The sequence below is a fragment of the Ustilago hordei genome (assembly GCF_900519145.1).
Source record: "Ustilago hordei strain Uho2 genome assembly, contig: UHO2_contig_10, whole genome shotgun sequence".
NCBI lineage: Eukaryota > Fungi > Basidiomycota > Ustilaginomycetes > Ustilaginales > Ustilaginaceae > Ustilago > Ustilago hordei.
Window position 1 is genome coordinate 74664 of NW_024545254.1, and position 24509 is coordinate 99172.

The following is a 24509-nucleotide window of genomic DNA, read 5'->3' on the forward strand; positions in this document are numbered from 1 at the left end:
AATAGGACCAGAGCAGTGAATGGAGTATATATATGTGTTTGTCATTCAGTCTCACATCATGAAAACTAAGCATTACATAGAACATACGGCTGTGGTAAAGGGAGTCTGATCGTGACCCCGATAACGCCGTATATTAATTGTTATCTTCATTTTTTTCTTACTGTTTCTTCGGAACTCGGATGTGGAGTTATTCTCTGCAGATTTAATCGGCGTCATGCGGATGCAATCTCATCTCGATGCAATCTCATGTCGATGCAACTCTGCCGATCTTATCAGCTGAAGCTACGTATTCAGGGTAACTGATGAACCATAGTTGCTCACACAGGACACAGTAAAACACCGTGCATGGCAGATGACGCAGGACTAAAATTACAGATTGGGACTGGAATGCAGAGAGAAACAAAGTCAGAAAGGCAGATGAGGCGACACGGAGACGACCTTGACGAAACACAGTAGGATGGAGATTTGAGGAAGCAGCGTCGTCAGAAGCAGACGCAAATTGTTATGCTTGGAGGTTTGAGTACAGATGCAGAGGCTATGCGATGCGGGAGACCGGGGCGTAATCGAGATGTTGAAAATGCGAAGGTAGCATGGAATGGAAATGAGGTCAAGGAAACGGGCGACCAGCTTAACAGATGACACAACTGCAGCCGGGCGTGTCCTCTTGGTCGCGGTTGCGATTGTAATTGTGATGGCGTTGCGCTGGGCGAGCTTCTGTGGTTGTCTTGACAGGCGATTCTGGAGAAAAAGAAGAAGACCAAACAAAAAAAAAAAAAAAAGCCAGAGATAGCAATGATAAGAAAGGAGCAAGATGTCAGCGAATGCTCATCTGAAATCAGATGACAAGGTCAACGGAAACGTACCCTGCTCGACTTTGACCGGCTCCGGTGGGGGCAGGGAGCGAATGACGATATGAACAACGGTGGTTGCGCCGGCCTTGCAGCCTCGGGAAGCAAGTGTGATGTCTGGACTGTCTAGGATGTGACCAAGATGGAGAAGTCTCAAATAGGCAGAGGACTCGGGTTTAGGTTGTGGCCACGATCCGGGCCAGTTCTGCCAGATGTGTGTTCGAACGGCTTCGACAGTGTCGTTCGGGTCAAACTTCCATGATTTGCGTTGACCAGTAACGAGAAGGGTGTCGAGATAAACTGCTGCGGCTGAAGAGAGATTGCCGGCTCGAGATGTCGAGTTTTGTGATTGCGAGCCGAGGTGAGCTTGTGCATCCGGTGCATCGGTGGTTGATAGCCAGATGGCTGGGTCGGCCTCCTTCTGCTTTGGACTTTGGGACATGGCTGGCTCGGCCTCCTTGTGTTTTGGACTTTGGGACATGGCGGATTGGTTGGAGACCACCTGAGTTAGACGGGTGTCTTGATGCAACGAGCCATTGTCTGTGGAGCAAGTCGAATTGCGGCTCCCCTCTGTGGCGTGCATGATGTCAATCTTGGGCCCAGCGAGTGGGCAGGCGATCGACGAGGTGTAAACTGCGTTGATGTTAGATGCCGAGTTTCAGCTAGGAAATCGCAGATGTTGGCTGCCAAAGGTCGGGTTCCTTTGAACGGCGATGATTGGCAATGTTGTTTCTGATGCGACGGAGGATAAGCACTTGCAGAGGTGGCAATATGCGTCGGGAGATGTGGTTGTTAGATGGTGGATAGGAGGGTAAGCGGATCTCGAAACGCAACCTAAGCTTTGTTCAGGTGAGCGGCGAGAGATGGTCGAATCGGTTGGATTCGGAGCGAGTGAGCTCTAAGACACAGCAGCGAAGCAGGTCAGGCCGACGATGGGAAGAGGCCGAGCGGAAGCCAAGTCGCCAAGAGGAAAGAAGCGGCCGGCCAAGAGAGATAGATAGCGGTGGGAGGTGGCAGAAGGTGAGACGCAGAGATGCACAAGAGGCAGGGCAGAGGGCCATTGTGAATGAATGACGACCAGCTTGACTCGAACAAAGGACATGAGGATCGTTTCCGGCAGTTTATCAGTGTGCGAGATTAAGTTAGCTACGAAAGAAAGCTCTTGCGCCAAAATTGCTTTTCCTGCTCAAGTTTGAAAGCATCGCCTGAGCCGCCAACTTAGGCTAGCTAGACTCGACCTCGAGATAAAGCATTACTAGCAGTGAGCATGAGAGATGGTGGTATGCAGGTCATCATCATTATGCCCATAGAGATGACTCGAGGTCACAAACACAAACCGTCAATCCTTTAACCGGCATGGTTCGATCTGTTGCTTTCGTCGTGCAAAGCCGGGAGCATAAAGAAAGGTACAGAGCGCGCTAACTTACACCACCACGGTCGCCTCTTTGACCCTGCATCATGCTGCTGGAGCACATCTCTTCTCTGCAGCGAAAGCATCGTGTGCCGCTGTTCCGACCCTTGGCTTGCTTCCGATCGCATTTAGCTGTCCCGTTTGTCACTTGACTTGACCCTCTCATCGACCACGGCCACGCTAACATCAGCTTTTTTCTTCCTCAAGCTTCCACTTAACTCTCTCACGAGGCAAGGCATGAAGAACAACATATGCCAAGGACAGACATCGACGCCATACAGTTTCCGTCATCAACGACTCTCTTCTCAAGCTGCAACCTCCGCCTTCCTGGCACTTGAAATCTGCCAAGCGGACATGGAAACACCTCTGCAAGTGAGCGACAGCACAGCTACTCTTGATTGAGCCGAGTTGCTTTGCTTGCTCTTGACCTTTCAGCAGCCCTGTCATATTTCAGGGGCTCTTTTCACTTTCGAGTTCAGCCTTAGATCTCTCATCCTGTGCGGCGTGAGCATTGCTAGCCGACTACCGTCCATACGTCCGAGATGATCGGAACTTGAATTTGGCTCGCTTTGTCAAGCTCGTTGACCTCTGCAACAGTACACTCGCTAGCCCCACTGCAACTCATTACCCATCTCTCTCTCCTTCAAACACACCAAGTTACACTGGCGCGCAATCTAGCAAGAGATCCGCGTCCCTTCTGATCGTCTTTGTCATGTCTGAATCTCTCCGCATATTCAATTCCTCGTTTTTCTATCGCAGCCACAGCGTGACCGTAACGATGTGCTTGACGGACACCTACGTATCATGCCCTCTGCCAAACCAACGACGTTGAGCGGCTCCTGCTTGACTGTGTACCACACAATGCCAAGCCTCATCACGTTGGTGTTGATCGCGTGGCCCAGCTTTATGCAGCGGACGAGCAGGCGCACACTTGGCTGCTGCCTCTCAACGCAACGCCAAGCTTTTCATGCTGCAACATGGTCTCCGCCTTTCTGTTGTGCCAAGACATCTCTCACACCTCGCCTTGCTGCATCTCATCTCGACCAACCCCGCACGTCGTCACAGCGGTACCTCATATCTACCCCGCACTGCCATATCTTCTGCGTCCATGTTCATGGCAGCTCACATATTCCTCTAAGCCTGGCAAATTTGAACAGTAGATAGAGGATCGATCGGGAACATTGTTATTGACATTTGTGATCGGCATCGCGGGTCCTACAGCTTGCTGCGCAGCCACCCGAGCATGCCGCTGCCTTTCTTCTCGTTCGGAAACACACTGCGCTCTATCCACTGCTTAAACGTCTGCACCACAACACCAGGCACTTCGTTCTGGACCCAGTGGCCACTGTTGGCAACTTCGACAAACTCGGTCTGTGGCACGTGCTTCTTCATCATCTTGCCCAGCGCCGGCGGAACGGCTACATCATCCTTTGGCATGATCAGCATCGCCGGCAGCGATTCTGGCAGCGTCTTGCTTGTCAGTTCGCGGTCTTCCTGCCAGTTGATCTCGCGTGTTCGGTACCAGCTCAAAGGTCCTTCCATTCCTCTGCTCCTGAAGACCGAAATGTACTTGTCCAGATCGTCCTTGTCCAGGATCGTACGGCCAAGATACTTGAGTGGAATGTCGGAGAACTCTGGCATCGTGATGAGTTTCTCCAGCTTGCCAAGCAAGTGCCAGTCACGAATCTCTTCTTCGTTCGAAGAGTCTGCGCTGAATAGACCGGGGATCATGTAGATGATGGCCAGGAACCGATCCAGATGCTGTTCGACGATCTTGGTGCTTCGCTCCTCAGAAAAGAACTTTTGGTACCCGAAGCTGGGAACGTTCTGCAGAACCATGTCGATGGGAATCACCTTTGATGTTGGTGCCTGAAAAGGTACACAAAGACCGCAAACACCCATTACTCGGTCTGGATACCATTGTGCGAACCGCCAGCCTAGCCACGATCCCCAGTCATGGCACAGTACAATGACACGACCCTTCTTGCCGTCAGAGGTTACATGCTCTGCTCCGTATTCTGATCCTTTCGCTGCTTTAGCATCATCCAGAAGTCCGTTCAGGTCGATCGAGATGGCTCGGCCTCCGTACTCGGCAAGTCGTGGTTCAGTGCCGGGAGCTGCTGTAGCAGCTGACGTGGGTGGTGCCGAGCTGAGACCGTAGCCCAACAGATCCGGGATGATCAGTCGGAAGCCTGCTAGTTTGAGAGGAGCGATAACACTCCTCCAGCCATAGGAAAAGTCAGGAAAACCATGTAGCAGGAGAAGAGTTGCCTTCTCTGGTACACCTGCAGGCGGTCGATGATCGAGGTAATGATACCTGCGTTGAGTCGGCGTGGCGTCCGGCTTTGTAGGCGGTGTGGTTAACGGTGTTGTGTAGAAGCGTGACGCTATCACGTCCAGCATTATGGCGATGGCAGTGCTTTTGCTGAACTTCTTGTTCGGGTTCAGAGTGAAAGGATATGCGTCCACAAGTCCAATCGGAGGTGTCAGTCAGCTACATGATCTGTTCTAAGTGACCGGCTCACGGACCAAGGCACGGCGAAAGAGAGCCGGGTGCCGGCTAAACGGAACTAACTTAACATCATTTCGATCTGCTTCCCGATCCATTTCCCGATCCATCTCCCGATATCCTGTCAGACTGCACCTGCCACAACGACCCGAAGTGTGTGCATGCAGGAGAAACCTTGCTCGTGTACGGCTTGCCACATCCCGTTCGAGAAGGCAGTCTTACGAATCAGAACCGCTTGGGCTCGTGCGTTCAGGTTCCAGCAAATCGGTCGATTGGAGGATTAAGTAGTTTCAAAAGTGATAGAGTACTAGTGTGGAGGCTTCCCTGGGCAACCGAAAGGGGCAAAAGGGTCCAGAGCAGCCGCAGTGCTTCAAAGGCTCCAACCATGCTTTGTCCTGCGACTATGGCTCACGAGTGAGAGACATTGACCATCGCCGCCTCATCTCTGACATTCACTCGCTATCCTGCCTCATGTGGCATCACTTCGCTTGCCACTCACCCTTGTAGCTCCGACTTTCGGCTTCAAGCACACAATTCACAACTCGAGCATAACAAGCCGACCTCGGACTGCATCCCGATCCCATTGCATCCAGTTTCTACAGCTGCGTGCCCTCCCGCAACGATCCTTGTTCAGCTCGACTTCGTTCCTAGACTAGTTTGGCTCGCAGCGCTGCTTGATCATCAACTCCAGTGTTCGCTTGTCTGCATTGCTTCGGCTGGCACGAGGCGCTGCAACAGCTGCCACGATCTTTTTGACTCGGTGTCGGACTTTTGACTATCGAACCTCAAGAATCACAACTCTAGACAGCGAACAGCCTCAATATGATAGCGGCTGAAAGCATAAAAGCCAGCCATGAATCCTCACCTCTCATCTCCGTCTCATCATCAGAGCCCTCCTTCTCACGGTATCTCTCCCTCACTTCAATTTCCTCCCAAAAAAGCCTTCTCGACCTCGAAGCCATGACCAAGAACACTTCTGAAAGGCATTCCAAGCCTATGGTGCTGCTCGGCAGCGCCGGTCTTGCCCTCCTCCTCATCTGCCTCTGTGCCTTCAGCAGCAATGCAAGCGCTGCTTCGTTCGCAAGGTCCCTGATCGGCCTCGACAAGGAGGCCAACTGTCTCGAGTCTCGAGCAGTCTCTTCGTCCTACGCCTACCAGCGAATGATCGCTAACATTGGAGGAGTTAGCAGCTCTGCTGGAGGTAACCAGGTTCCTGGCGTTCATTCTGGCAGTGTGATTGCTTCTCCATCCACTGTCGGACCCGACTACTTTTACAGTTGGGTGCGTGACGCTGCTCTCATCATCAAGGTCGTCATTTCGCAGCCTACCCTTGACCGTACATTGCTGACCAACTACGCCAATGCCGAGAAGGTCCACCAGCAGAACGCTGCCAGGTCCAGCTCGAGCCAGGGCGAGCCCAAGTTCAACGTCGATGGCTCTCTCTTCACTGGTCCGTGGGGACGCCCGCAGAACGACGGTCCAGCTCTCAGGGCTTCGTCTCTTATGGCCTTTGCTAAGCGTATCGGTCTCAACGACCCTTTCACCACCGGTACCCTTTATCAGGCTAACCTGAACGGTGGCAGCATTATCAAAAACGATCTTGAGTATGTCGCCCACAACTGGCAAAGCCCTTCGTTCGATCTCTGGGAGGAGGTCCAAGGCACTCATTTCTTCAACCTGATGGTCCAGTACCGCTGCTTGATCGATGGTGCTAAATTTGCAATTTCGATGAACGACCCTGGAGCCGCCACTTACTACAACCAACAGGCAACTGCTATCAAGTCCAAGCTCCAATCTTTCTGGGACTCGAGCAATGGCTACATTCAGGCCTATCAAGATGTCAGTGGTCGATCTGGGCTTGACTGCTCTGTCATGCTGGGCGCTCTTAAGGGCTGGGACACAACCAACAGCACTGCTGCTGTCGACGCGACCGTTTTCGGTCCCGGCTCGGACAAGGTCCTCGCCACACACAAGAAGTACGTCGACTCGTTCCGTTCCCTCTACTCTATCAACAAGAACGCTGCTGCTCCTGCTGCTGTGGGCACTGGTCGCTACAGAGAGGATACGTACAATGGCGACAGCACCTCGCAGGGCAACCCATGGTACATCTGTACCCTCGCTGCTGCCGAGGTGCTCAACACCGCTGTCTCGGTTGCCAACTCTCGAGGCAGCCTCTCGGTCACTTCGACCTCCCTTCCCTTCTACAGACAGTTCTCTTCGTCGGCTGCTGCTGGCACCTTCAGCTCTGGTTCCAGCCAGTACAATGCTCTCACCTCCCGTATGAAGGCCATGGCCAACGGCTTCGTCGACATTGTCAACTCCCACTCCTGGCCCAATGGATCGCTTAACGAGCAGTTCAACAGGGACACTGGCTTCAACCAGGGTGCCAGAGATCTCACTTGGAGCTACGCTGCCTTTATCTCCAACGACCTTGCCTCGCAGGGCAAGTTCCTCTACATTTGAGCTCGTTGCTATTCCTATCGGTGTTGCGGTGACCTTGATACACGTCGTTATGCATGTCAGACCTGCACAAAATCAAATTCGAAACACCTTTCTCACAGTTCAGGGTTATGACAAGGGTTATGACATGCGTGCAAATGAGGGTTCTGGTAAACATCACCAAATGTTGAACGACATAGTGCACTAATGTTTGAAGTGAAATGATCGCCGCACAGCCTGATGCTAGATGTGTGTTATCCTGTTGATAGAAGACCATCTAGGCCACAGATTCCCAGTTGAAGCATGTGGCGTCTCGGCGTTGAAGCATGCGACCGCTCCGAGTATGCAGCTCCAACGCCGAACCCACATCTAGACTCCAACCTCGCTCACTCGGGCTTGGCGCATTGCCCGGACCGATCACCGAGCATCAAGACACCGGTCAATAGATAGACGGTGTCTTTCCTTCATAGTTTCACAATCATGTTTTCGGCCACACTATCCAAGCATCATACTCGCATGCGACAGGTATTGAGACGTATATAAGTACTCGAATCATCCCGTATTCAGCATGCACTCATCATCGCAATCGACACTTGTGATCATTGACTTTGACGCACGATTTGATTGACCTCGACGACATTCTTCAACTTTCCCGATTTCAGCTCCAGGTCGAAGCCGTCGGAGGCTCTTTTGATCGAGCGCTACCTCACTCGCTTCTTGCACACACTATTTTTGCTCGTTCCTCTAATCAACCGACACTCTGTGCGAGAACTTAATCAATGCTTGAAGCGCTGTTTCAGCGTTAGATGTGTCAACCAATGCAGCCCTGGCTCCCAAGTGAAATTGAGCAGATCGGGTTGTGACACGGCGATGTGCGCCATACCCCACTATCGCATTCGCAGACAGCATTGCCATGTTGTAATAAAGGAGTCACTCGGCGACGATGATCGGGAGATATCAACCAAAGTACGGTGTTCAAGCTAAAGAGCAAAACACTATACTATATTGACATGCTAGAAGTGAATGTGGCGGGAGCCTCAAGCTCCCTGCTAGACTTACAGCTCGTGCATAAACTGTCCCACAAATTTACATGTCACCATACATCACTCTAATGCTCAATAGCCATAAGTTGTATTGCCACACTGTCTGATATCATCTGAAAGCCCTGCTTCTTCTCTCCAAGACTGTGTAAATGATATTGACATTGACTAAGAAAATTGTGCTATGAAGAAGAGCCAATTTTATTATTATTGTGGGACAGTTTATGGAGCATGCTCCCAAATAGCAACACCACTCCATTCCTGACCTTGTGGGCTTTTGACTACAATGAAACTTGCAATGTAACTTGGTGGGCACTGTCATGGGCCTGGATGCTCAAGAAGCAGGAGGGTCATGGGTTCATATGGAAGGAGCACAGGTATCGAAGATCTAGTCGAGATCAGTAGAGAGCATGGTTGTAGTGCAGTCTCCATGGAGACCATGGACTCCTACGGACTCACATGCAAAGAAGGGCCAAGCACAGCCACGAGGAGGACCAAGCTCAAGGAGCAGGCACAGCCACGAAGAGGACCAAGCTCAAGGAGCAGGCACAGCCACGAAGAGGACCAAGCTCAAGGAGCATGCAGATGGTTACCACTCAGGGGCTCGAGAGACAAGAGCCAAAGGAACTGTCACTGATCAAAGGAGAAGGAGCAGTGTTGAAGGAGTCGACACCAGGTCATGAGGAGGAGGAGCAGTGTCGAAGGAGTCGACACAGCTCAAGAGGCACAGGGGTGCCAAGCAGGAGAGGCCCCTGAGCAGTACTCGATGAAGAAGGTACTCTCTGGAGAGAGAGCAGGAGCAGCATCGCTGGCGATGCTGAGAAGAGGTATATAACCATGCTTTCTCATCATCAATAGGTCGGGTGGACCCTCATCCACTCTACTCACCATAACTAGTTATCACTTCAGCATAAGTATATATTAGTTTCAGTCAGCATAGCAGCAATCCATCAAAGGTTGCTCCTCATCGTAGTGTGTGTGTTGTATCACCACTACCTGACGTCCGAAGGCACCCATAGCAGGTTAGCAGTCCGGATCAAGATAGAACCGAAGGCAGTAGTCCACTGCGGTCCGGGGATCACTTCAAGCATTGAGTCAACACACTGGACACTCGTGTTGACGCCACCAACCTTATCACCAACACCATCAACCTCATTATCATCGACATCACCAATCTCATCACCAACACCATCAACCTCATCATCATCAACACTCACACCAGACCTTGGTGTCTTCATAACATTGATATTGATCGTGCCGAGCTACCCCTGAATGGAGTGTCCACAGAGGTCAGCCGAAACCTATGATAGTATATACAACGAACACCACCTGCTGTCACTGCACAACTTGATAGTCACCGATACCGAGACAATAGCTGTCGCACAGTTTGATAGTCACCGAGTATCTCGACAGACCGACCTGGGTTTCAGGCGCGGGACCCCTGACAGGCACCTTCATACACATTGAAAGTAGTGACATGGAAAGTTTCAGCTCAATCAGATGACTGTGAGTGATCCAGTGGTGCTTCCAGTCTGACACCATCATATCTATACCATCATGCCAAAAACCACCCCAGAGAGGCACCAATTGGCACTCTTTCACATCCAAAATGGGGAATCTACCCATTCAGTTGCCAAGCAACTTGGTATGAGCAAGTCTACTGTGAATTGCATCAGCAAAAGCACCTCTGCTGATGTTCCAAAGTCAAAGGGGGGCTGGCTGAGAAAACCCCAGCCATGTCATGTTTGCTTCCTGGACCACTATTTCAAGCTCAATTCAACCTCCACAGTCAGGAAAGCATGTCATGCAATGCAGGAGACATTTCAAATCAAAGCATGCCCAACCACAGTAAGAAAAGCACTTCATTACTGTCATTACAAAGCATGAAGGTTAGTGAAAAAACTGAAGCTACTCAAGAGACATTACAAAGCCCATAGCAAATTTGCTAATGAGCACAAGGACACAACTGTTGAGGATTGGAAGAATGTGGTATGGTCTGATGAGATGAAGATCAACTTCTTTGGACCAGATGGTAAGCAGTTCTGTTGGATTAAGAATGCTGGCTTCAACAGCAAGCTTGTCAGGCTGACAGTCAAGTTCAGCAGCAGCTCCATCATGATCTGGGGCTGTATGACATGGGAAGGTGTGAGAGGTATGCGCTTGGTGCTGGGTTCAATGAATTCAGACCAATACATTGATATCTTGAATGACAAGCTTGTGAAAACAATCTCAGATTTGCAGCTTCAGCATGCATACACCGACATCATGTTTCAGCAAGACAATGACCCAAAACACATGTCGAAGAAGACAACAACATGGTTGGAAAGCAATAGCATTAAGGTTATGCAATGGCCAGCACAGTCGCCAGACTTAAACCTGATTGAACACCTCTGGCACCATCTCAAAATGCGACTTTCACGGTATAGTACGATTGCAAAGTCCAGGGTGTCAGCAGTTGTGCACCCAAAACCTGATATCTGTAATAGAACCGCATCTATTACGAATTCCGTCGAGATATGTGATAGCACTTGTGGTATTATGATTCTTGGTGAGATATGTAGTAGAGATGTTGCTATCACTTTTCTTGCTCAAAGATGCAGTAATGGCTTTGCTATTGCAGGTTTGACTAACTGCTGTGGACACTCCATCCAGAGGTAGCTCAGCACAATCAATAACTTGAATGTAATGCTTGACACCAAAGGTCTGGTGTGAGTGAGAGGACTGGTAGCACCAACATGAGTGTCCAGTGTGTTGACTGTATGCTTGAAGTGATCCCTGGACTGCAGTGGACAACTGCCTTTGGTTCTATTTTTATTTGGACTGCAGGTTTGCTAGGAACTGCCTTCAGACATCAGTGAGCAGTGATACAACACATGCACTACAATGGAAGCAACCTATTGAGATTGCCACTTGCTGACTGAGTACTAATGTATACTTATGCATAAAGCTATAACTAGTAATATATGGTGTAGAGTGGATGGGGATCCACTCACTTGCAATGATGAGGAGCATGGTTTATAACCATCCCTGTGACATTGCCTGTGACACTGCTCCTTCCCTGGGAGACCTTGTCAACTCTGCTTCTCCTCCTCATCCTTCCTATCCTGTCCACCCTCCTGGTGCTGTTTCTTCACTGCTTCTCTTGCTTTGTACAGTCAGACAGCTCTTGTGCTACTTCATCATTGTCAGGGGTCAGTCCCACCTCATCTGAGTGGCAACTTGCATCTGTTCATTACTCTCCTGTCATTAGCACCCATCTGTTTGCATCAACTTCATTGTCATGCAAGGTCCCTACTTCATACAGTGGTGTCCTCATGTCTTACAGTATCTTCTCCCCATTGTATCAGTGATGAGGTGCCTTTGCTGATCGATTCTCATGAGATCTGTTGTACTCTGCATAATGTTATGTTTCCTACTGAAACCTGTAGTAGCAACCTCGTTCCTACATATCCTGGTGAATTGTGCCATAGGATTGCTTCTCCTACCAATCTTGGCAAATTCTCCTGTAAGCTCTCGTGTAGCCCAATCCTGTGATTCTTGTGCTCCTTCATATGACTTCCACTTCTTCTTTCCTCCTGCGCAACCAGCTCCTATGACACAGGGATGAACTGCTCAAGAGATGCGAAGCTGAATGGACAGCGATCACTCCAGAGACATGTAGGACACTAATAGAGAGTATGCCAGACTGCATCAAGGTGGTTCTGAAGGCCAAAGGAGGGAATATGAAGTACTAAGGTGTTCTCAAGGAGTGCTCCATAAACTGTCCCACAATAATAATAAAATTTGGCTCTTCTTCATAGCACAATTTTCTTAGTCAATGTCAATATCAATTACACAGTCTTGGAGAGAAGAAGCAGGGCTTTCAGATGATATCAGACAGTGTGGCAATACAACTTATGGCTATTGAGCATTAGAGTGATGTATGGTGACATGTAAATTCATGGGACAGTTTACATGTGAGCTGTATATTCAAACATGTGGCACATGCCCAACTGTGGGTGTATCCTACCTAATGACAGTGTGTAGCAACGAGTGGGACATGGTTGCATCTGATCTCTGTCTTGTATTGGCTCAGCCTGATTCCAAGTCTGATTTGCCTCACCCGATCCTGATCAGTCCTACTTTATCTGATTGCTGACTGAATCTGCTCCACCCGATCATCTACAGATCTGATCAACATTAACCCTAGATTGGACTAGATCACAATCTACAACATGCCATCCGAAGACAAACACTGTAACAATAAGCGCTCAGATGCAACTTGACAGAAGGCTGTTCATCTCGCCATTCAGCATGTCCTCTCTTGAATACAAGCAACACATTCTCACTCAACGCGGCCCACAGCACGGTCGATTCAGTTGGAGGATTTCAAGTAACGAAAGAAGAGGCATCATTTGACCCGGTATATTGCACGGAAGTAAGAGACGCCCACACTAAGCCAGCCAGGTTAGAGCACATTCGAGGATGCACATCCGGCCTTCTCCGTGTGAACAATCTGCTGTATCAAGGACAGACCTTTCCGCATCGAATCTCGGTGAATTAATCCACATTCAGACCGAAGATACTGGCTTGAAGGCAAGAATACAAGAAGAATGATCTTTCATGCAATATGGGCAGCGGAAAGGGTAAGGCTTGCAGAAGGAACTCTCCGTGATGTATGTGGTCAGCCAAATGCGAGCTCAGCAAGCCAACTCGCCAGTCATAACACAGTCTGCATGAATTCGAACGTCGCCGAACAAGGTAAGAAATGGTGGGAGATGGAAGGGGAGGGAACCTCACTACGAGACTCAGACTAACGAAGAACAGTCAGCTCAGTATGTCTTGCCCTGGCTGAGAACTGAATTGGGCCACACTCACGCGAACCTGTCAAAAAATTCTCAGCCAATCAGCGCTAGCTCATTCGATGTTTCTCCTCTCTCGATGCAACGTCCTCCTCTTCACCGGTCACCTTGCTTGCGACCGCCCACCTCGATCGGAGCTCTCTCAGCCCAGTTTGAAGTCTGAGGGTGGGGCTCTTTGCGAAGACTTCAAGGCGCCCGCAGCTGTACAGGCAAAGATCATGGGCTTCGCCTAATTCTCCGTATTTGCATGGTTCATAACAAGTGGCCAGCCACTTGTCAAAGTACTGCTCCCCGTTCTGCAGTGTAAAGCAGTGAGGAACATTATCAGTGCTCTCATGCACTCAAAGAAAGGCGGAGAGATACGTTGCAACCGGATCACACCGATTCGCTTGATTCTGAAGTCGTCCAGTCCCTCTTCTACCCCACTTTTGACGGCTTTTTCTTCGACCCCGCGAGAAGTAACTAGCTGCATGAGTCAGATCGAGGATGGTACCGAGGAAGTTGGTTGCAATGCAGCAGAGAAATTGCAGCGAGGTGGTAGGAGCATGCGGTAGGGATGCTCCATAGCTTCATCTCTACAACACAAGTTCGAGGGACAACCGCTGGACAATAGCTGCGTCGGTGACCAAAATACAGGACAAAGTTCGAAGTAACTTGTCCCTGGTCCATGGCATTCTGAATGGTGACAGGTCCGTGTCTCTTCTCCTGCTATTGCTCCTCGCTCCTGCATCACAGAATGTTGGGTTCAGCATGCAGGAACAAGTGCTAGACCCCACAACCTCGAGGCCATCGCCGAATATGGTAAGGTGAAGATGCCACGCTTCGAGACCCACCAACCATGTGGGGCTCCACCTAGCTACCCGGTCCTTTACCTTTGGGCCCCGCGAATGTGTGGAAACTATAAGTACCTGACGGGTTGCACTCTCCTCTACATCCCATTTCATCCTCCTCGACAAGCCAACTCCTTTCTTCTCTCTTCACCCCCATCACACCATGTTGCTATCACACCTGCGAGACACTCCTCGCGAAGCTAGAGGCTGGAGGCTCTGGTTCAGTGCCTGGGCTGTCGGTGCCCTCGGTATCTCCCGTGGCCTCGATGAAGGTATCATCTCTGGTGTCCTCAAGCAGCACAGTTTCATCGACACCTTCGGCTTCGATGACAACTCGCCACAAGAGGCCACCATTGCATCCCAGCTCCAACTTGGATCCGTAGCAGGCTCTGCTATTGCATTCTTCCTATGTGACCGTCTTGGACGTCTTCGCACCTCGATGCTTGCTTGCTTGATCTGGATCTTTGGTACTGCAATCTGGATGACCTCTGCTGGCGTCAACGGCACCCATCATGCCGGAAATTACAACCAACTTCTTGCAGGCCGCTTCATTGCAGGCCTTGGTGTTGGTTTCACTCCTGTTGTCGCTCCCGTTTACCTTGCCGAGATTGCTCCCAAAGCCATCAGAGGACTCTGCGTTTGCATTTTCAGCGGTAGTGTTTACATAGGTATCCTGCTCGGGTACTGGAGTAACCTTGGAACGAGCATCCACTATACGGACTCAAAGCAATGGACCATCCCCGCTTCTATCAACTTTATCTCTGCCGGCTTGACCTTCATTGCATGCCTCTTTGCTAAGGAATCGCCCCGATGGCTGATCAAGAAGGGTCGCTACGAGGAAGGCCGCAAGGTCCTCAGCTACCTTCGCAACCTTGACGAGGACCATGCCTTTGTTGTTAACGAGGTTGAAGTGATGGAACAGCAGATCGAGGCCGAGAAGCAGGCTCTTGAAGGTCTTAACCTCTTCCAGATCCTGAAGAAGCTTGTCACCAACAAGAACAACCAGTACATTCTTTTCCTCGGTCTTGGTATCCAAGTGCTTGGCCAGCTCAGCGGTGGCGGTGTCTACACTGTATTTGCTCCCAAGATCTTTGGCCTTCTCGGTGTTCCAGGAGGACAGAGGACCAAGCTTCTTACCACTGGTATCTTCGGTATTGTTAAGCTCCTCTCCTCGTTTGCTGCTGCTTTCTTCCTTGTCGACATGCTTGGCCGAAAGACGGCTGTCACCACTGGTCTCCTCCTCCAAAGTATCTGCTCGCTCTACCTTGCGCTATTCCTCAAGTTCACTGCTGGTGTAACCAAGGCCAACGAGACCCACGCCGACAAATCGGCTGCCACTGGTGCTATTTTCTTCTTTTATTTGTCTGGTCTCGCGTGGGCCATCGGTGTCAACTCGGTTCAGTACCTCAGCCAGACCGAAATGTTCGACATCACCGTCCGAGCTCTTGGTGTAGCCATTATTTCCCTCGTCCACTTCGGCATGCAGTACGTTGCCACCAGAACGCTTAACCCTATGTTGCTAGCCTGGGGCAACTTCGGCACCTTCCTCTTCTACGCCATGATCGCCCTGACCGGCTGCCTCTTTGTTTTCTTCTCCATGCCCGAAACTGCAGGCATGCAGCTTGAGGACATCCACAAGCTCTTCGAAAAGCCATGGTATTCGATCGGTTGGACGCAGAACAGGCCAGCCAACAGGCGAAAGGCGTCGTCCACTGCTGGCGACGAGGCTCAGGATGCTGGCGACTTGGCCTACTCTGCCGATGGCCAGAAGAAGTCCATCGACGAGGAAGATGAGAAGAAGCACTAAACTGATCTCTCCGACCCCATTCTAGACTTGTCATGCGATTCCAAATCATTGTATTCAATACTGTAACCTGCTCACACCTGTCATACAATTGCCTCCAGGAACATAACTATCATACCTGTCTGGATGAGGTGAATTGCATCGAAAACCTCGACTGATTGCGAGACGTTGTTAGACAAGCTCTCCTAACATTTCATAAATATTGATTTCAGAGTCAGAAACACGCGAGCTGACTTACTGTTTCCGCTGGTCGGGAGCGAATGGAAGCCGCCGCTTCGAGAGATTCTGGAAGCGGAATCGATTCGAAACGCGATACGAAGAAAAAGGTTTCAGGCACATGGTCCGCCTCTGGGTTAAGCAACCCAAAAAAAAAAAAAAAAAAAAACTAAAAAACTAAAAAACTAAAAAACTGAACGATAGTTACACCAGCTTTAGATCCGCGGAACGCTCACACGACAAACCACAGACAGACAGCGCGACCTTTTCCATCATCCCATCCTCTGTCTCTACAGTTCCACAGTTCCTCGGACGACCTCCATCCGTTTCCCCTAAACATTGTCAACACCAATCATGTCCAACACTAGCCCGCTCGAGCCTTGCCCACCCGATGGTGTCGTCGCTGCTAGACCTTTCACCCTCCGAGAGCCGCTTCACGATTCTGACCTCTCGAAGCAATTGCACTTGGACATTGACGATCATGACGACTCTCCCAGAGTCTCGTCCCGTGCCGAATCCAAGGAGACAGAGACAGCAGCAGACACGGATTCGGATGGTGTAGACGAGATATCCGATCGACATCTCCCGCCCCGTCCTGAGCTTCAGGAGCTAGTCCAAGCAGCGGAGCTCAACTTCTCAGAGAAGCGAGACTCGCGTGTGTTGTTCTCTGCCTCCGATGAAGACACCCAAGACGCGAGCAAGCCTCAAGATACCAGTCAATCCATCTACATGGTCGATGAAGATATTCAACTACACCTTCGCTTCTATCGCAGACGGATGTTCATGATGGTTCTGTGGTATACCCTTTGCATCGTCACCGCAGGCATCTGGTTCATCGTCGACAATTGGGCCAACAACAAGTTCTGGATTCGTTGGAACGCCGTCCCAACAAGCTTGAAGAGCCAAAAAAAGAACAGCGACAAGCTCATTCGAATCAAGAGCAAGCATGGAGAGCTTGACATTGTATCTCTCAAGCGTGTTGACTTCTCAACGCCGCTGTCTTTGGCAAAGGCGTTCCCGCCTAGCCTTCATGAGCCTCATACGTCGCCTCAAGATGCAGCTGCTGCCGCTACTGGAAAGATTGCAGTTCATCAAGCTTTTGGCGCCGCTACAAGGATTAGTAAGGAAGGACCGCTGAGCTACATCGATGTGCTCGAGTATCGTGCCACCACATTCCTTCTACACCCCGTCTCTGGCAAGTTCTATCTCCTTGCTTCCTGGCGTGATCCCTCTTGGGCTTCAGCAGTAGGAGCAGAAGACAGTCTCGCTTCGTCAGGCCTCCCACGCGAGGCGGTTCAGGAGAGGCAAGCTCTCTTCGGCGAAAACCAAGTTTCAGTCCAGGGCAGGTCAGTGGCCAACATCATGATCGAGGAGGTGCTACATCCCTTTTACATCTTTCAAATCTATTCAATCGTGTTATGGTGCAACGATGAGTACGTTCCGTATGCCATCGTCATCGGAGTTGTGTCTATCATTGGTATAGTGGCAACTACTGTCACTACGAAGGCTGCTATCGAGAAATTGAAGAAGATGAGTCGTTTCAACTGCGACGTGTCGGTTCTTCGCACGTCCGCCGCAAGAGTGGCTTCAGATGTGGACGAAAAGCAAGTCACCGCAGACACGGCAAGCTCAGAGAACAAGCAACCCGCCAGCCCAACCATGGCAGCCACCTCAAGCTGGCCCAGGAACAACAGCGAGCAGTTGGTTCCCGGCGACATCATCGATCTTGGCGCGTTGTACATCGACGCAACAGCTTCCAACAACGGGCACAGACTCATTGAGACGCTACCTTGCGATGTAGTGCTGCTCGAGGGTGATTGCATCGTCAATGAGGCAATGTTAACAGGAGAATCTGTACCCGTCGTCAAAGCTCCGATCTCCAAAGCTGACCTGGCTGGTGTTCTGGCCTCTGGTCAAGATCTTGCCCGTCTTGACAAGAACATCCTGTATTCTGGCACAAAGCTCGTCCGTGTGCGACCCGGAGCTTCCAAGGCCACAAGAGCTCTTGTGATTCGCACAGGTTTCTCGACTGCCAAAGGATCCCTCGTACGGCAGATGCTGTTCCCTCGACCGATCAGCCACAAGTTCTACAGAGATGCCTTCTACTTCATCGGCAACCTTTTCGTCATTGCAGCGATTGGCATGGTTGCTACCATTATCTACTTCAAAATCATTGGTGTCAGCGGTGAAGAGATCGCTCTACGTTCACTCGATGTGCTTACGATTGCGGTGCCCCCTGCTCTGCCAGCAACATTGTCCATCTGCGTCACCTTTTCAATTGCTAGGCTCAAGCGTGGGCAAATTTTCTGCCTTAGTCCACAGCGTATCAACGTCGCCGGCATGGTCAACATGTTTGTGTTTGATAAGACCGGCACCTTGACAGAGGAGGGCTTGGACGTGCTCGGTATTCGAATGGTCAAAGATGGCAGGTTCACGGACCTCGTTCAGCAAGAAGAGCAAGATCGATTGGAGGAGAAGTCTCTTGTGGAGGAGAAGGGCATTTGCGAGCTTGACCTGATCGAGGCCATGGCAACAGCTCACGACCTGAACTTGTTGGACGGCAAACCCATTGGAGAGCCTCTTGAGGTCAAGATGCTTGAATGGACCGGCCGAACGCTTCAGGACGATGCCGCATTGGCTCCGGTCCGCTTGTCAACGGAGCTGTCAGGAGCTGCCAAGGACGGCAATGCCGAATCTGAGGCTGTCCAGGACCGCCAACCATTGACCAAAGATGGTCTCCTGGCTCGAGTGCCTGTCATCCTCTCACGTGGAAAGGCTCTGTCTCTGGCTGTCGTTCGCACGTTCGAATTCACTGCATCACTCCGTCGCATGAGTGTCATTGTCAAGCGTGAGAACGAGGTCTCTGCTCAGATTTACTGCAAGGGTGCTGCAGAGTCGATCAGTACTCTATGCGATCCCGCTTCGTTGCCATCCGACTACGATGCCATCCTTGATCTCTGCACACGTGCGGGTTTCCGTGTCTTGGCTGTTGCTGGCAAGACAATAGATGCCTTGGGATGGCAAGGAGCGCAGAACCTCACCCGTCATCAAGCCGAAAGCGAGCTGCAATTCTTGGGTCTAATCATCTTCGAGAACAAGCTCAAGGCTGCCACAACCGCTTCCATTGCCACGATCCGTGACGATGCCAGGTTACCCATCAAGATGTGTACTGGAGACTCGGTGCTGACCGCAGTCTCGGTTGCCAAGGAGTGTGGCATCCTCTCCGCCAATGCTCACGTCTACACACCAAGGATTGCCCACAAAACCCTTGAGGAAGGCTCTGAAACAGTCGTCGAGTGGATCAGTGTGGACCATGAAGAAGACAGGCTCGATACCTACACCCTTGACCCTCTTCCTCGCAAGGGCTCAAGTGCAGCCAGCGCAAGCAAGTTGAAGAACGTCGACCTTGCAGTTTCTGGCGAGATCTTGCGGATCTTGCTAGAGACGTGCTCTGCTGAGACGATGGCCCGTATCCTCATCCACTGTAAGGTATTTGCTCGTTTCTCACCAGAGCAGAAGCAAGAGCTTGTCGAGCAGCTTCAAGCGCTTGGCTATGTCGTTGCAATGACGGGCGATGGTGCTAATGATTGTGGAGCGCTTAAGTCGGCGGATGTAGGACTGAGTCTATCGGAAGCAGAGGCATCGGTAGCAGCGCCATTTACGTCGAAGCTCAAGGATATCTCAGCCGTCATCCACCTGATCAGGGAGGGAAGGTCGACACTTTCGGTTTCTTTTGCAATGTTCCTCTTCATGAGCAACTACAGTCTTGCTGAGTACTACACAGTGCTTTTGTTATATGGAAAAGCGACGTCTCTGGACAACGCAGAGTATCTCATGATCGATATCTTCTGCATCTTGCCAGTTGCCATTGGTCTGGCCAACTCGAAACCAGCGGGAAAGCTGTTCAGGATCCCGCCCGAGTTAAGGTTGTCCTCCTTAAGGCCAATTGTGTCGATGCTTGGTCAAGTCATTCTGGGCTTCATCGCTCAAACCGTCGTCTACGTTGTCCTGCACAGCAAGTCTTGGTATGAGCCTCCCGAGTTTGACCCAGAGAACCTGACGCTTAACGACATGGACAACACCGCCCTCTTTCGCACTTCGATCTTCTCCTACATCATCGCAGGATTCGCATACTCGCTCGGACCCCCTCATCGTCAGCTGTTATGCTTCAACTGGCTGCTGGCTTCAACGCTGGCAATCCTTTCTATCTTCGCCTTCTACTTCCTGTTCCTGACAGGTGGACCTTTCTTCACCCTCTTTGGTTTCGTAGAGATGCCAAAGTCCTTCTCCTGGGTTATCTTTGGCGTTGTCGTTGCTCAATTTGTCGTTGGTATGGTCTTTGAGCACACCCTGGTGCCAACGATTGCCAGATTCGTGGCCAAACCTTTCAACGCAGCAAGAAGACGACTCGGTGGAAAGAGCCAGAAGCCATACAAGGCCGTAGAGAAGGCTATCTACTCATGATTTTTATCGTAGGATCTTCATCGATCTTATCCCCTTCAGTCCCGTTCCAACATGTACAATATCTTCTATTTCGCAAGTCAGCAATGCATCTTCGGATCCATGCTGTGGTTGACGTCGTTTGGCGAAGCAAGTCGTGTGGAATGCGCGAGTTCGTCATCAAAGATACCAGAATGACCTCGTCCAACAACGAAAAACGTGCCAAGACACGAGCCGCGACCAAATCAGTTCTTCCAATCAGGTCGCTTCTCGAGCTCCAACAAACTATCAAGCGATTCCTTGAGCGTTGTTTGCCAGTCCTTGAACTTGATTCCCAATACAGTCTCTGCTTTCTCAGTCTCCAAGCTTGCGATGCTATCCAAATCCCTCAGATCGCTGCTAGCTTCCTTCCACCCCTTCGGCAGACGGTCTTGAAGCTCCGGGTAGTTTTCAGCAATGAACTTGACAGCGTGTGCCCAAGTGAATTTTCCTCCACAAAGCAAGTAACGCTTTCCCATGCCGTTAGGCTTCTCGGTTGCAGCAACCTGAGCATCTCCCACGTCACGAGCGTTGCAGAACAGAGGAAGTCGATCCTCGGGCATCTGCTCAGCATGGCTGATGAGGCCGTAGATGGTCTTGCTTGAGGTGTTGAGATTCGAAAGCTTGACTCCGGGCTGAATGGTTTTGGCGTAGATCATGGGTGGGTTGGTAGTGGCGATCTCGAAGTGAGGCTTTTCGTTGGCGACGTAGTCCCAAGCAGCTTGCTCGGCGAGCTTCTTGCTGACTGAGTAAGAGAATGCTCCAGCTCCGCCGGCTTGGATGGCGTCGTCGTAGGTCGAAGGGTTCCAGTGCTCTGCAGTGTATGTGAAGCCTGGACGGTTCGGTCCTCCTTCCTTGAAGTTGGTCACAGCTGCGAAAGAAGAGACAATAACAATCTTCTTGACGCTCTTCTCGTGCTTTGCGAAGCGGAGAAGGTTGAGTGTGCCTTCAACAGCTGGAATGAGCAGGTCACGCTCTGCATCTTGGACGTTGAGCTGGTATGGTGAGGCAACATGGTGGATGATCTCGACTCCTCTAACAGCTGGTAGGAGGTCTGAAGTGGCAGTGTCGGCAACCTCGACGAATTCGACTCTCTTTCTGTCTTCTGGGCCCAAACGAGCGAGGATCTCGTCCTTCTTGCTGACTGAACGGAGCGTTCCTCTGACCTTGTAGTTGGCTGGTGATGCAAGCACGGCATCAAGCACGTGGGCGGCGAGAAAGCCGGTGATGCCGGTGATGAGTACAAGGGGTCCTGACATAGCTCAAAAGATGCTGTGGCTGAGATATGGAATGGTGGTACTGAAGCTTATCTTGTAGGGTTCGAAAGGTGATGTTTGTTCAACCAGGAACCGCTCGCGTGATAATTGCCGGCTTTTGCCGTGTGCTCAGTTGAAGATGCGTCAGCATCCCAACGGGATTCACGGGGTCCGCGGAACCATACGGGGTCCACAGAATTTAAGCGATCTAATAATTAAGTAAAGGTGCATATAGGTGGCGACACATGTGGGATGCATAGGAGTTGTTACAATAATGCACAAGAGACGACAACTCAGGAGTAACATGAGGAGTGACACATTGCACATTGGCACAGGCTGAAGGAGATTGCTAAGTATATATATGACCATGTATGTAGCATCACATGAATATAACACAAGCATTTCAAGAAGTAATACAACTGCATATGAGAGCTTGCTAGTGGCTCCGATCGGTCGCGTTTTACCTGCAATCTTCAACTGCTCGAGCCACTCAACTGTGTCTGCCGGCGTTTGGCGACAAATGTTCACAACTCCACTTCTCATTTGTAAAAGCGAAATCCCGCCTGGACTCAATCAATTGAAGATTACAACGTACGGTACAGTCCCTGTGCATAAGTTTGAGGACAATCGGGTAATTTCCCAATTTAGCCGGTTACCCCGCATTTGGGTCATCATTGTCATTGAGCAATAGCACTACCATCATACTAATCAAGAACACTTCAAACACTGATATGGTCCATGGCAATGAGCTCTCTCCAAGCAAGCATGCTTCAATCATTGCAATGCATGATACTGGGCTGCCAATCAAAAACCTGTTTCTATCATGGCAACAGCTGTCAGCATTGCTTGGTGGCATTCCAATTACACAGCTCTGGAAAGCAGCATACTGGGCTGGTATTAACTGCTGGATTGCACTTCAAAAGCCATTTCTGACAGCCAAAAACTGGCATAAATGTCTAGAATGGGCCAAGGCTAACAGCACCACTGATTGGAGGGGTGTGCTGTTCACAGATGAGGCAGCTGTCGAGGTTGGCTACTGGCCTGGATGCACATGGGTTAGTCACTGGAAAAACACTTGAGAAGACATCAACAACATGGTTCTGACATTCCATTCCAGCTGTTTCAGCATCCAGGTATGGGCTGGCATTGCATACAACCTTAAAACACTGTTGGTTGTGCTCCCATTGGCTCCAAGAAAGAAGTGGCCAGGGTTGGCTAATCAATGGGATCCCACAGAGAACCTCACAGCTGTCAGGTATCATGATTGGATCATCAACAGCCTGCTCTGGGATGCTGTAACTGCTGTTAGTGCATACCCTGATGGCCTGTTGGTTGTCAAAGATGGCAGCAGCTGTCATCAGGCTGCTATCTGCAAGCAACAGTGGGCCAAATACCACATTAAGATGCAGGAACACCTGCCAGCTTTGCCAGACCTTAACCCTATTGAGAACATATGGTATGTATTCAAAAACTTGCTTGGTAAGCACTTGCCAGTACCAAAAACCCAGGATGAACTTGCCAGAGCTGCAGAGGAGGTGTGGAACACCCAGATCATGCTCAAACATATCAATCCTGTGATCGAGTTGATGGAGCATTGCATGGAGCAAGTGCTTACTAAGCATGGAGGTCTGCTCAAGTATTAGTCAGCTCCGAGACTCACTGCAATTGAAAGCTCTTCTTTTGAACTTGCTCACTGTGTGTTTTGCTCAGTCTGACACTTATGAGAGATCACTCCTCCAAGCAGATGGAAGGTATGCTATCAGATGGTTGATTTATTGTCTATTGGACTCTGTCCCCAAACTTTGGGCAGGGACTGTACGCTTGTCCTGAGCTACTAACAAGCTCTTGCTCACAGGTGTATGACTTCTCGATAATACTTGTCATTTCTATCAATGGATGCTAAGTGTGTGAGCATATATATACTTGATCATTGCCTCCAAGACATGCTGGACTGTGATGAGTCACTCCTCATATCACTCCTGAGTTGTTGCCTCCTGTACTACTCCTGAGTGTTGCTATGGCAATGCTTATGCATCCCACATGCATACTATATATATATGGCCTTGCTTCATCAGTGTCTTGCTTGTGCTCTGTGGACCCCATGAATCCCATTGGAATGCCAACACATTTTCAACTCCCCCCTTCAACAGCATTGCCAACCCTATCAACTGAGCTGGCCAGGATGTTGCCAAACCCTTCAATAGTTTTGTTAAGATATCTGCAATGTTGTTGGCTGTCCCAACAAATTTGATTGCTATCTCTCCCTCCTGAATGTGATCTCTGACAAAGTGATACCTGGTGTCTATGTGTTTCAGCTTCCAGTGCTTGGCAGGATCTTTACTCACCTGGATGCATCCCTGGCTGTCTGTGGGCAATACTGGGTGAGCAGCTTCGACTTCCAGATCCCTGAGGAGGTACAAAAAGAACAGTGCCTCTCTCACTGCCTCGGAGGTGGCGACGAACTTGGCTTCCACCACCAACAATGCCACACACTTTTGAATGTGTGATCTCCAGCTAACCAGGCACCCATGTACATACATCACCGCCCCTGATGTGCTTCTTTGTCTGTGTAAGTGGTCGCGTGCCAGAGACTAGTTTTGGGTGTTCTTCAATTGGTATACATGGGATTGATTTGAGTAAGATCTACTTGGTATGTTTCAACTAAACATAACTAGACATCTTCATACTGGTAGGTCTTGACTGACTGCCTTGAACACTTCATTCAGAGGTTGCACAGCATGTTCATTGTTCATTGGAGAGTGAGTGATACCCTCTCCTTACAGTACAAGTGTTCACAGTACTGTTGATAATGCTCTTGGATGTTGTCTGGACTGTG

General features: G+C 50.3%; 7 protein-coding genes across 7 annotated transcripts; 4 read left to right on the top strand and 3 right to left on the bottom strand.

The window, feature by feature from the left end:
* Nucleotides 1-628: 628 nt before the first annotated feature.
* UHO2_04624 (uncharacterized protein) lies at nucleotides 629-1431 on the bottom strand (the record flags this gene model as incomplete). The annotated part of the gene is made up of 2 exons (XM_041554440.1): nucleotides 629-738; nucleotides 864-1431. 2 exons carry the CDS (start codon nucleotides 1429-1431, stop codon nucleotides 629-631), a joined length of 678 nt encoding a protein of 225 aa, XP_041410374.1.
* Nucleotides 1432-3474: 2043 nt separating this feature from the next.
* On the bottom strand, nucleotides 3475-4662 carry UHO2_04625 (uncharacterized protein; the record flags this gene model as incomplete). The annotated part of the gene is made up of 1 exon (XM_041554441.1): nucleotides 3475-4662. The coding sequence occupies one exon, from the start codon at nucleotides 4660-4662 to the stop codon at nucleotides 3475-3477; it is 1188 nt and encodes a 395-aa protein (XP_041410375.1).
* A 928-nt stretch (nucleotides 4663-5590) lies between these two features.
* UHO2_04626 (uncharacterized protein) lies at nucleotides 5591-7231 on the top strand (the record flags this gene model as incomplete). The annotated part of the gene is made up of 1 exon (XM_041554442.1): nucleotides 5591-7231. One exon carries the CDS (start codon nucleotides 5591-5593, stop codon nucleotides 7229-7231), a length of 1641 nt encoding a protein of 546 aa, XP_041410376.1.
* Nucleotides 7232-14081: 6850 nt separating this feature from the next.
* Nucleotides 14082-15725, top strand: UHO2_04627 (uncharacterized protein; the record flags this gene model as incomplete). The annotated part of the gene is made up of 1 exon (XM_041554443.1): nucleotides 14082-15725. The coding sequence occupies one exon, from the start codon at nucleotides 14082-14084 to the stop codon at nucleotides 15723-15725; it is 1644 nt and encodes a 547-aa protein (XP_041410377.1).
* Nucleotides 15726-16292: 567 nt separating this feature from the next.
* On the top strand, nucleotides 16293-20402 carry UHO2_04628 (related to YPK9 - vacuolar protein with a possible role in sequestering heavy metals; the record flags this gene model as incomplete). The annotated part of the gene is made up of 1 exon (XM_041554444.1): nucleotides 16293-20402. One exon carries the CDS (start codon nucleotides 16293-16295, stop codon nucleotides 20400-20402), a length of 4110 nt encoding a protein of 1369 aa, XP_041410378.1.
* A 221-nt stretch (nucleotides 20403-20623) lies between these two features.
* Nucleotides 20624-21676, bottom strand: UHO2_04629 (uncharacterized protein; the record flags this gene model as incomplete). Its single annotated transcript, XM_041554445.1, has 1 exon — nucleotides 20624-21676. The coding sequence occupies one exon, from the start codon at nucleotides 21674-21676 to the stop codon at nucleotides 20624-20626; it is 1053 nt and encodes a 350-aa protein (XP_041410379.1).
* Nucleotides 21677-22767: 1091 nt separating this feature from the next.
* Nucleotides 22768-23316, top strand: UHO2_04630 (uncharacterized protein; the record flags this gene model as incomplete). The annotated part of the gene is made up of 1 exon (XM_041554446.1): nucleotides 22768-23316. The coding sequence occupies one exon, from the start codon at nucleotides 22768-22770 to the stop codon at nucleotides 23314-23316; it is 549 nt and encodes a 182-aa protein (XP_041410380.1).
* Nucleotides 23317-24509: the final 1193 nt, after the last annotated feature.